General features: G+C 41.0%; 1 protein-coding gene across 1 annotated transcript in view; it reads left to right on the top strand.

Annotated features, from left to right (window-relative positions):
* The window catches only part of LOC118431601 (sodium bicarbonate transporter-like protein 11), a 43,141-nt gene extending 38,607 nt beyond the window's left edge, over positions 1-4,534 (top strand). The window contains exons 19-22 of the mRNA XM_035842843.1: positions 385-558; positions 2,101-2,296; positions 3,253-3,422; positions 3,937-4,534. Coding sequence (XP_035698736.1) covers positions 385-558; positions 2,101-2,296; positions 3,253-3,422; positions 3,937-4,012 — 616 coding nt within the window. The 3' untranslated portion in view covers positions 4,013-4,534. The remainder of the gene's footprint in view (positions 1-384; positions 559-2,100; positions 2,297-3,252; positions 3,423-3,936) is intronic.
* Positions 4,535-13,276: the final 8,742 nt, after the last annotated feature.

Raw genomic sequence — 13,276 nt, 5'->3', positions numbered from 1 at the left:
CATTCAACACTTAATAATTTTGCTCACTGCAAATTTTCGGTCCCTCATACATTAACTTTCCTCAGGAGTGATGTGGTTCAAATACTCTTAGCACATGACTTGAGGGACACTGTGCTGTACTATATTCGATGAAAAATCTCCAGGCAGATTTACCAGTGGCATAAGATGGTATCAAAGCTGCCCAAGGAATATAGCTGACCAAAGGGAGATATCAGCCACTGGGTAGCCAAACACACTCCTAGGCTGGCTTCACACCTCTGGCAGCTTTTGATAACTATCTTAATATGCTACTGTAGGATTTGCTTGGACATAATTCGATGACAACAAGTTCCAGCTGCAGCTATCTCAAACAATAACCTTCCATTTTTTTCTATTTCTCCTCAGACTGAAGAAGGGATCAGCGTACCACCTGGACCTGCTTGTTGTAGCTGCCATCAACACGGTTCTGTCACTGTTTGGACTCCCCTGGGTGCACGGGGCGTTGCCACACTCCCCACTGCACGTACGTGCGCTGGCTGACGTAGAAGTACGGGTGGACCAGGGACACCTATATCCCATGTATGTCACATTTTTTTTTAAATCTGCAACAATAGAGTCCATTCCAAGTCACCGAGAGGGTTTTGAAATAATATTTGTATTAACTTAAAGTTTGAACTATTCTAAGTAAAAGAATGTTTCAGTCACTGAAGTTCTAAATTGTTCAAACAATTGAAAATGAAAGTTTGAACATGTTTGAATGAACCTATCTGGATATGTTGGAAACATTGCGAAAGTAATGGTACAAATATCTCTTTATTTAGAATAAAATTAGACAATTAGAATGTTATAAAGATTTCCAAAATGTTGGAACAAAAGGCAAGAAACACCTTCTTGGTATTGTGGAATTGACTCTAAAAAATGTAGGATGTTGTGTTGATAAACAAACTTACTCTTTGTACATGAGACTGAAGACAAATTGTAAGTATCTAAGAATGGCAAAGCAGTTATGATAAATTGAATACAAATCTGTTTAGGGCATTGATTTTGATTTATGGAATCCCAATACTTAATAAAAGTTGATTCCAAAGTCAAAGATGATGTGAAACAACAAAAAGGAATCTATTGTTCAGTACACTATGAGTCTGATATGTAATAATGACAAAGTAATTATATAACGTTAGTTCACCTTTATCGGCCTTTAACCTATATCCGTTGTGTTGCTAAACAGGGTATCCAGGGATATTAAATCGATGCAAAGTAGTTTCAAATTGTACTATTTTCAAGATATTGCCGTTTGGAACCATCATCTGTCGACTTAATATCCCTGGATACATTGTTCTTAAAAAGAACGGATAAAGGTTACCCTACGGATATAGGTGAACTAGCGTTAATATGAATCTATTAGGGACATTGATTATGATTTACAAATGATTAATAAAAGTTACTTCCAAAGTCAAAGAAGATGTTACACTTATAGAACAATTATCAGAAATAAATAATCTGTTGTTTAGGCCACAGCAAGTAAATTTTATGGATGACATCCGCACGCTCATTAATTTTCGCCTGATTTCAGAAAAAAAACAAGATTTTTTTCTTCTTCAGGGAAGGCTGGATAGACGAAAATGGGTAAAGGCTGTGTTGTAACCTAATCATTGAATGTAGAATTGACACTAGAGACTCTGTAGCATTGACTGTAGTTGCAGAAGTGCAACTTGATAGATAGTTGTAAAAGTGGCACAACTATGGAAGCTATGAGTGTAGTTACCAACATGGTTAATGATACTAGTCTACCACACTAGTGTCACTTAAACTACACCAGGTGCACTTCTTAAATACAGGAATGAATGCCTTGTTGGCTGTGATGCCATATTTTGTCTCTTCAAGTCTTGTTACAACGTCTATTTTGAAAATTTGCCATCTTGTTTTTTTTACCCATCTTGTTTTTTTTTCGCCCTATCTCATTATTTTTGCAGTCTGCAGAGGATGTCATCCATAAAATTTTCTTGCTGTGGCCTTAGTGACTGAAGACAAAATGTTTGCAATGATGTCAAGATATGAATCTGTTAAGGGCAATGTTTGTGATTTTCAAACTCAACTTCCTTCCTTCGTTGCCTATTTCAGTATTGTGAGAGTACGGGAGACGCGGGTGGCCGCCATCTTGTCGCACATCCTGATCGGGCTGTCGCTCCTCCTGCTGCCCTCCCCGCTCAACTACATCCCCCAGGCCGTGCTGAATGGACTCTTCCTGTTCATGGCGGTGTCATCACTCACGGGCAACCAGCTGTTTGAGAGACTCATGCTACTGGTCACAGAACAGGTAAGAAGTGGAGGATGGATGGGTGGATGAATGGATGGATAATGATGAATGAATGAATGAGTGAGTGAGTGAGTGAATGAATGAATACAATGTAAATGCGCAAATATATTGCTCATATAGAGGTGGAAGGTGGGTGGGTGGAGAAGGGAAGGAAGAAACAAATGAATGAATGAATGCCATGCTGAACAGAACAGGTGAGGGTTGATGGAAAAGCAAATGAATGAGGGAACAAAGGAGCAAATGAATGAATGAATGAATGAATGAATGAATGTCTTCCTGTTCATGGCTGTGTCATTGCTCACGGGCAACCAGCTGTTTGAGAGACTCATGCTACTCGTCTCAGAACAGGTGAGTAGTGGAGGATGGATGGGTGGATGGATGGATGAATGGATGTACTATAAATGAGTGACTGAATGAATGAACAGATATATGCCTTGCTGAATGGACTCTTCCTGTTCATGGCAGTGTCTTCGCTCACAGGCAACCAGCTGTTTGAGAGACTCATGCTACTGGTCACAGAATAGGTGAGTGACGGATGGATTGATAGATCGATAGATAAATGAAAGAATGAAGGCCGTGCTGAATGGAGTTGTCATCTTTATGGTGGTCTCCTCTTACATGGGAGCCAGCTGTTTGAGAAACTCATGCTTCTGGTCACAGAACAGGTGGGTGGAGTAGGGATGGATGGATGGATAAATGGATGGATAGAAAGATAGATGGATCAATGGATGAATGAATGAGTGAATGACATGCTGAATGGACTCTTCCTGTTTATGGCTGTCTCATCACTCATGGGAACCAGCTGTTCGAGAGACTGACATGCTACTGGTCACAGAACAGGCAAGTGAGGGATGGATGGATCAATCGATGAATGAAAGAATGAAGGCTGTGCTGAATGGAGTTGTCATCTTTATGGAATGATCACAATACGCTAAATTTCTTTTCCCCTCTTCCAGTCGGCCTACCCGCCCAACCACTACATCCGGCGGGTTCCCCTGGGGAAGATCCATATGTGGTCGCTTTGTCAGGTGCTTCAGCTGGGCCTGCTGTGCGGGCTGGGCTTCGCACCCCTCATCTACCTAGAAATGGTCTTTCCCCTGGTCATCCTCAGCCTCATGCCCATCAGGTAACCATTTTGTTTTTATGCAGCGTTTAAAATGTTTTGACCCTTCAAACAGATTTAAAGCACTGTTATAGTAATATTGTTGCAACTTTGTAGCATTGTTGGAAGTCTGCAACGTTTTATTTTAAACTCTGGACATGTAACACTGTGACCTTGATGTGTGTGTCTATCATTTTCAACCTCTGTACCTTTTTTTGATAAGCCAAAATATTCTTGACACTTTGTAACATTTTTAAACACTTTATTTAACATGTTGCAACTTTGTATGAAGGTGCACATTAACATAGTTGTATGAAGGTGCATGTGGCATTTCTCTCTGAAACTCTGTAGGCTTTTCTTGATAACTTTGTTGAAGATTTAATAATAACTAAAAGATTTATATTATGACATTTCGGTCATTGGGACCGCATGGGTTGCAAAGCTATAGTAATAAGGGGGTGAAGTCTGCTATCTATATATGATTGCCCTGTTTGCCTCAAAGTGTTGACCTCCCACCTTTGACCCTTGTACTATCCAGACACATCCTGATGCCCCGGATTCTGGACCCGAAGTACATCGAGGCTCTCGACGCCTCTCACACAGACTTCCAGTGATCAGCAAGACGTCTTCTCGGCTTTAAGAAGCAGCACAAGACGTCTTCAAGTCGCAAGAAGAACTCAAGAATCCCCAATACATGTAGGAATAATCTCCAAGCAGATGTAGGGTGGGGCTTGCTTTGCATGGGGTTTTGTACGTCTTTCTTTACCTGTTTATGAAATGTTTCAATTTGAAGTTTGGTATTTATTATGATTTTAGATTACTTAATGTTATATGGTCAAGATGGCCTATAGTGAATGATAAATTTTTGAATTGCCTAGAAGAAGTCAATGGTTAAATTCTATATGTCTGTAAAAAGGATGCAAGTAGGCCTGTGACCATCATGTACTTTTCATACCTGATCATAATAATCATAATGTGTATATTCATTAATTCAAAAACCCAAGTAAGATAAGTCTAACTCTACAACTGTTTGGAGATTATATCTTGGGCAATCCTGAAAAGGACAAGGAATATAGGGGCTAAAAAATTAAAGAGTCAGGTCGAAAAGTTAATGATGTCTGCAGTTGTGTAAATCATCAAAGGAGGCAAAAAAAAATTACAGAAATCAAAAAGGATATAAAGGTTGGTACACATGTATAGAGTGTGCAGACAGCAGACTAAGGTGGTCGATCGTCAAGCAATTTTCCTATCCTAAGATTGTCATGGTGCCCTGTATCTTCTGACACATCTGGACACAAATGTTGGTCATAACTTTTTTATTGTCATATATAAAGGCTCCATTGGTGTCTCCCTTTTGCCTTTTTCCCTTGTTGTGCCAGTCAGATATTGTCCTGTCCTGTAAAGTGCATTTCTCAATTCCTTAGGCCACACAATCCTTATTTCATAGATGGCATCAATGAAACTGTCGTCCCTTTTAACAGATGACCAGTGATTTTCAATACGATCCGACTAGTAGAAACTTTCAGGTTTTCTATCGTCAAATCAACATGTCACTGCTGCTTTCTAAAAGTTGTGAGGACGTATTTAAGATATCTTTAGATGAAAAAAGTGTCAAAGCTGTCATACAACATCGACTAATTAGCCCATATATATACACAAATGTGCATTGTAAAAGCCTTAGGGATTTTCCTATTGAAAACCCGCCGCGGGCTGAGTCATTTGTGTCCTCTCTCTTGTCAAACATTTTTGCATAATACTGAATATGTCACCCAAGGAATAATGGTTGTGTGGCCAGTGTCAGAACAGTAGTCTGGTATCATAGTACAGTGACTGTGTTACATATCTGTAATACATGTTGAATGTTTCTGTAAATAACATGATTTGACACTATTATTACCTCGAAAGTAGCAGACAGAAATATGAACTTCTATGCATACTAACCTACTACTTGTAGTCTCCAACACCAGCAAATAACATACCCGGTGGTTCAAAAGTGTGTTTGCAAGCATTGCTGGTCAGTTGAATCTGGAGGTTGTCGCATGAACTTGAATTTCAGTATGGAATTAGATTATTGATGTAAGGCCACTATTTGATTTGTTAGTTCATTTTTATGTTATTTAAATATATTAGAAAGAGGACATCACATACAGACTTAGAAAGTCTGAGAAAGAGGACAATCTTGCATCTGACTCGGTTCACTCCGACAATTTTGTGCTCCATAGTAGAGGTACATTTTCATGTTTATATTCCACTTAATTAAGTATTATTTTTTAGATCGAATAACCAAGAAATCAAATTTGAGTGGCCTAAATACACATCATTCATGTACAAATCTGACTCTTCTAGGTTCAACCAACCAGCATGACAGATGGCTGTGATGTCATGTGCAAACACCAAATAAGGGAATAGTATTCGTGCAATATTATAACTGTTAATGTATCTCTACTTATACAACATCATAAGACTTGATATGAAGCAAATAGCACTCTTGTACATGGACAATTGATGAAGGCAACACTTTTCTTAGTTTTCCTATTACTTTTCCTTTGTTTTAATTGGTTTTGAGGTAGGCAAAGTCAACAAATAGATCTATTGTACACATAGATGATTGAAGCAGACATTCAAGTTAACTTTTTTTGTAACAGTTCAGTTTTTATTCAGTCTGAATGTCTTCTTGTCTGCATCAAAGTATTAGGGAAGTGTTATGATCAGAAATGGGACCATGTGTATTTTTCAGAGAAATATTAATTGTACGAAAGAGGAGCTCATTGTCCCCTGGCTGTTTCAGTTTAGGATTTTCAAGCGCTGGTTTCAGGTGGTAATGTTTCATCCTTTTCAATGATGCTGTGCATTGGTTTTGAACTTTTCCAAAAATGATGATCTATAGCCTTGGAACAAAGTGCGATTTTTCTCGAACTTTCGCTTAATTATGCGCAGCAGAAAAGATTTGATATTTTCATTTTCAGCAAGCAACAAAACTTGTTGTCCCTTTTTTGTCCTGATATCAGCCGTTTCTGTCGCCAAACATTGTACTTGTTGGCATGGCGATATGTTGCAAATTTGTGTGCCATATCATCAAGCAATGGGCCAAATCCAACATGGCTGCTATTATTTTCAAATTATTTATTTGACCGTTTTTAAGTTGTTTCACTTCCAAAGAGGTTTCAATCAGATACTTGTACATCAGCACTATGTACATTGAAGTCTTCTCCATATTTGCGTGTATCTGGCAAGAAAATGTGTGATTTTTGGATGTGAATAGAGGTTTTCAGAGGATGATGTTGCAAGTGTTGATTATTACTAAGTTACAGTTCTGTAAATTGTAAATAAGGTATAAAAACACGATGCTGCTTCAGAAGTAGATTTATTCTATTTATGAAACTGTGGAGAGAATAAAAGTGATCAGACCTTTTTCCATTGGCTTGTGTCTGTTTCTGTGTGTGTGTGTGCGTGTGTGTGTGTGTGTGTGTGTATGTGTGTGTTTTGTCATTTTGACTCTTCGAATCCTAGTCTTATAGTGCAATAGGCACATTTCCATATAAGGGCCACTTTAACTTGATTTTATGGACTTCCAAGCATATACATTGAGGGGAAAGAGGAATATGTAAGCAGCTCCAGGTCCAAAAAATCCAGCCTTGCCAGGTTCCTTCTGTTTAGAACTATACGAAATATTAATCTAGCTGATTGTCTATCTGTCTAAGTGCCTAGGCCAGTGACTGGCCCCTTGCTCCCTCCGTGATATTTCTCCAGCTGATTAAGCGGAAGAAATACAATGTAATACATCCATAGACTCTGTGCAAAACAAACAACATGTCGACCCCCACATCATAGAGCAGGCTTGGTATTCGTCAAACACATATTAAGAAGATAAGGAGAGACGGAACAGGTGTTTGGAACCTCCCTAAATTTCCAACATAGCCTATTCCATGCCGGTGTAGACATGACGTAATGGAAAGTCCCGCATGAGTCAGAGGGGAAAACCGTAATACCAGACTGAGCTGAGTGCAAGGTGAAACGTTTAACAGGCAAGACTCTCCGAGGGTTCACAGCTGCTCAGATATTCACTTCTCAGACATTCAGGTGAGATTTATTCATTTCTCAGGCATCCATGCTAAATTTATGCGAGTCTATTTTGTCTACTCTTTTCTGCACACACTTCCGGAATGGCATTTAAATGCTGGGCACGTCATGTACAAATTTCAAATTGCATATGAATTCAGTCTGAAATGATTTCACAGTTATCGTGCAAATCATATGTGAAACAAAACTGGTATGGACCCTAATATGATATAGGACCTTCATTTGCACGCACTATTGATCCACCTGGGCTCTAGACTTAAGTACCCAACTTCGCCCAAGAAGAGTATGTTACCAAATGGTGTTTTTGTTGTGGTTTAACAACATAGCGTATAAGAGTCTTTAATTGATGATGCTATGAAATTCGGTATAAGGTTAGGACTAGGGGGGGGGGGGGGGGTAACTATGAGATCTTTGGGCACCTAGTTGCTTCCTTTGTCATTTTGCACAGAAATAAGCCAATTTGGGGTCAACAGAGGATAAAAGCCACTAATTAAAAGAGCAACACTTTCAAATCATTTCCAGTTTATACCGTAGATAAGACAATCCTTTCCCCTCGAGTCAGGAATACAGATGTGCATCTGAAACAATAGCTGATTTGCAAGGAAGAAGTAATATCAAGTAAGAATGTGTCCTAAAACAAAACATACAACTTATTAACGCCCCAGTGTGACACATTTTTCCTGAAATACATTTTTTCTTCATACACTAAGGATTCATAATCGGGAAATGTCTGACATCAACATGACCAGCCTGGCAAATAAGCTACAAGACTTGGAGCTGTGCCTGAAGAGTCAACATGGAGAAGAAATTGGATATGGGCGGGCTCTGAGAGAAGCCATTCTTGGTAAGGATCTCTTCATGGAGGTGGAAGTCCTGAAATGTCTTGGAGACGTGCATCTTCAGAAAGCCAAGCTCAGTAAAGATTCCGCAGAGTTTGACAAGGCTGCTGCCCTGTATGCTGCTGCCCTACTGCGCTGCACAGATCCAGACATGGGACAAACACTAGAACATCGTATCGGCTACATGGAGAAACTCTCCAGACAACTGCTGCAGGGGTACAGTCCACACTTCCGGTGGTTGCTGCCAGACTACTGGGGTACTGCTGACAGCAATGTTGTAAGAGTGGCAGAGATTGGTGTCAAATTGGACAGAAGAGTCGGTGAACCCTGGCACTCTGTTGAGGAGACTTACACGGAAACATTAGTGACTGCAATAGCGAACAGTGACATGTTCTTGGAACTAGAGATTCTAAAGTCACTAGGAGATCTCTACCTTCAGAAAGGCAAAGCAATATCTGATGTATCCCAGTTCCCCAAGGCAGCTGCCATGTACAACAAGGCCCTGACAAGATGTGGGGATCCTGAGACAAAACTGACTCTGGAACATCGCACCAGATACATGGAGAAGATCAGAGAAATTGTGAAAAAGGCGAGTAATTTTAGACAGTTATTTTCAGCAATGGTGATTTGTGTATGGCTACGTACTAAACTGTAATTTGCAGCAATGAATAAATAAAGGTTCAAACAAACAAACAAAGCATTTCAGTCTACTCAAACAAGTGTCCATGTATACATTAAGAATACATTGTAATATAATCGTTATCTGCACGTACATGTACTAAGCATTGAATGAGCAACAGTAGTAGTGTCCAGTATTGGATCATATGCTGCAAGGATCCCTGACACCAAAGGGGCAGTAGTCGACTAGCTACATACCGCGCTTCCAAGCCGCTCTGTCCGGCGGGTCCACAAGTATTTATGATTCAGATGTTGACACGTGTGGCTTAATCTATACAGAAACCATCACCTGATGAATCAAGAGAAGGAACACCAGACATAAGGCACCAGTCTGGGAACATCGCTAGGCCCGACTCTCTTCAATACCAACAAGACGTTTCAAGGTGAGAGAATTTTACCGAAAAATTCAAGCTAACTGCGACTACGACACTCGAGAAATCTTGTTAGGGAGAGCTTTTGTATCCTAGCTGTGACGTGATATGCATTTGTACTACTTGTCTTCCTTCCCTTTTTGCATATTATTATAAATTCACAGGTAGAATGCAAAAACTCTCTCCAGTATTTCTCCAGTGTCACTGACGAAAGACACTGGATAGCTGTCTGAAACATCTGACCGTTTCCAAAATCATATCCAGCTGCTTGAGTAACTTGTTTTCGGCGTATCGTATTACCTGGACGTCTAATCTTCATAGACGTAACTGTGACTATAACTGTTTGTCCATGTCTGCAAATAACACAATAACTGCACTGTAATATTTGTGCAACCAGGAATGAACGGAGTTCATCTAGAAATGTTGTAGAAGATAAACACACGAGTGAAAAAATACATTTATGTGGTATTCCTGGATTTAACACTGCTTAAAATTCTCTATCAATATGTTGTATATTAGATATATGGTGTTGTATGTCCATGCAATCCTACCTAAGCACAATAACCATTCATTTAGGCAGTACAAAGACCACCTTAAGGAAGGTGAATCCTCCCTGGCCAGGGCAGACCTGGACTCAGCAGAGCAGCACTTTGCAGCAGCACTCAAGGTAGTGCATGCAAGAGGTAAGACGAACATATGGCAAATATTCGCATAACAAAAGACTATGTAAATTTCTGCTTGATTCAAGATATCTGACGAAGAGACTGAATTAATTTGAAATCCACAACATCAACTTCGGCCTCCCCAGATTCCACAGCCCAGCAGTACCAGAGAGAGGTGGGGCCCCTTTGCAAGTTGGGGGATGTCTACAGTAAGCGAGGTCAGCAGACAGGAGACGGGGGAGACTTTGTCAAAGCAACAGCACTCTACAATGCCGCAAAAGCCAGGTCAGAGGATCAAGTTCTCATTGGTAACATAGAAACAGCTATTGAAGAAGTAGAGAAGGCTTTTCGCAAATGCATATTAGACATTAATTCTAATGTAAGCCAAGATGACACAGAAAAGCACAAGAAACAGCTGAAGGAGTTGCGGGAAGAGATCAAGCTGGAGATGGAAACCATTGACCAGCAGCTGGATCCCTATGTACATGATAAGGACGACCCATGTGTCAAAGAGATAGAGGCAAAACGAGCTCAGGCTGTCAGACACTTGTTTGAGAACATTGCACAGCAAAGAAAGGAGTACATCAGCCTGCTTGTAGAAGTGTGTATTGGGTTAATGGGCCCCCCTCCTTGTAAGTATGCCCTGATAGGTTTGGGTTCACAGGCCACAGGGCTGGTAACTCCATACTCAGACCTGGAGTTTGCAATCTTGGTAGAAGAAGAAAGTGAGCAGTGTATTGAATATTTCCTCAACTTTACCCACTACCTACACCTTACGGTGGTCAACCTCGGCGAAACTATTCTTCCAGCACTGGGAATTAAATCTTTCAATGACTGGTATTATGACTCTGTTACACCACGTGGCTTTGCATTTGATGGCTCCATGCCAAAGGCAAGCAAGACTCCACTGGGCAGACAGGGAACCATGAATGAACCACCCAGTCACCTCATCTGCACCCCAAGCAACATGGCTTCAAAATTGCAAAAGGATGCCATATTATACCTGAAGGAAGGATATCACCTTGCAACTATCTTGAGAAATCCATGCCTGATAGTAGGGAATCAAGATTTGTTTGACACATACATGGCCATCACAGGGAAGATACTGCAAGCTGATGGGGGTAAAGTGGCTCTACAGTTGGCACAAGAGATGTTAAGGGAAAATGTTGAAAGGTTCAGCAATGAGGAGACAATTACAGCAAGGCTGACAGATGTAAAGAAAGACATATATCGCTTCCCAGCTGTAGCAGTCGACTGCTTGGCACTGACGTCACACATTGTACCTACCACAGTTTGGAAGACAATAGAAGAATTGGAAAACCAACGTATTATCAGTCCCAACAATGCACACCACCTGACAGTGCTTACCAGCATCTCAGCAGAACTCAGGCTCAGAACCTACGTTGCCAATGGTGGACAGAAGGAAAACCTGTCAGCTTTGGCTTCAATGGAATCAGCAATAGTGCATGAGTCATCGATACAGAATGATAATAAAGTACAAAAAATTGCATTGATACCAGTTTTCCATCTACAAAATGACCAACAGCTTTTCAGATACTATTATACAGCAGTTCCCCTGAAAAATGTTCTGAAGGAATGGTCTGAAAAGAAGCAAGATCTAACTTCAATCTCCACTTTGTATGAAAATTCCGCAAGAGTTCAGGGAATGATGTACTCTGAGTTATGCAAACATGAGCAAGCCCTCAGATGCTTTCATGAGGCCCTGCAAAAAACTGATGGAACTGACATAATGGAGAAATCGACACTTCTAAAGGATATTGGGCGTTCTTATCTCGGTGTGGGCAATTATCAGAAGGCAATCAGTTTTTTTGAACAGGCACTGCAGATGAGCAGGAGTACCTATGGTCCGACTACAGCACATCCTGCCATTGCTACCTCACTGAACAACCTGGGGTCAGCCTGGAGTAGGTTGGGTAATAATAGACAGGCAATCAGCTACCACGAAGAGGCACTGCAGATGTACAGGAGTATCTATGGTCCGACTACAGCACATCCTGACATTGCTACCTCACTGACCAACCTGGGAGGTGCCTGGAGTAACCTGGGTAATGATAGGCAGGCAATCAGCTACTATGAACAGGACCTGCAGATGTGCAGGAGTATCTATGGTCCGACTACAGCACATCCTGAAATTGCTGTCTCACTTAACAACCTTGGGTCAGCCTGGAGTAGGTTGGGTAATAATAGGCAGGCAATCAGCTACTATGAAAAGGCACTGCAGATGTACAGGAGTATCTATGGTCCGACTACAGCACATCCTCACATTGCTACTTCACTGAACAACCTGGGCTTAGCCTGGAGTAACCTGGGCAATGATAGACAGGCAATCAGCTACCACGAAGAGACACTGCAGATGCGCAGGAGTATCTATGGTCCGACTACAGCACATCCTGACATTGCTGCCTCACTGAACAACCTGGGGGCAGCCTTGAGTAACCTGGGTAATGATAGACAGGCAATCAGGTACCATGAACAAGCACTGCAGATGATAATGAGTATCTATGGTCAGACTACAACACATCCTCATATTGCTGCCTCACTGAACAACCTGGGGTCAGCCTGGAATAACCTGGGTAATTATAGTCAGGCAATCAGCTACTATGAACAGGCACTGCAGATGAGAATTAGTATTTATGGTCCGAGTACAGCACATCCTGATATTGCTGGCTCACTGAACAACCTGGGGGCAGCCTGGAGTAACCTGGGTAATGATAGACAGGCAATTAGCTACTATGAACAGGCACTGCAGATGTGCAGGAGTATCTATGGTCCGACTACAGCACATCCTCATATTGCTACCTCACTGAACAACCTGGGGTTTGAATGGAGTAACCTGGGTAATAATAGACAGGCAATTAGCTACTATGAACAGGCACTGCAGATGTGCAGGAGTATCTATGGTCCGACTACAGCACATTCTGACATTGTCAACTCACTAAACAGATTGAGTCTTGCCTGGAGAAGGCTGGGTAATAATAGACAGGCAATTAGCTACCATGAACAGGCAGAGCAGATGCAAAGGAGTATCGATGATCAGATCACAGTGTAACAGAGGCATGTTGGCCACATGTTAATTTAGACTGAGGATTCCAAGAAACTGATAATCACTGATAACATCTTTTATTTCTGCTGACGATAGAGGAGATAAGGGAGAAGAAAGGAAAGTTAATTTTTAACGACCTGTCAAGTACATGTGGTAAGAATTTGTTTTGTTTACGTCAGTTCAG

The sequence above is a fragment of the Branchiostoma floridae genome, chromosome 15 (assembly GCF_000003815.2).
Source record: "Branchiostoma floridae strain S238N-H82 chromosome 15, Bfl_VNyyK, whole genome shotgun sequence".
Classification (NCBI taxonomy): Eukaryota; Metazoa; Chordata; class Leptocardii; order Amphioxiformes; family Branchiostomatidae; genus Branchiostoma; species Branchiostoma floridae.
Note: the sequence above shows the minus strand (reverse complement) of the source record. Positions and strands in the feature narration are given on the sequence as shown.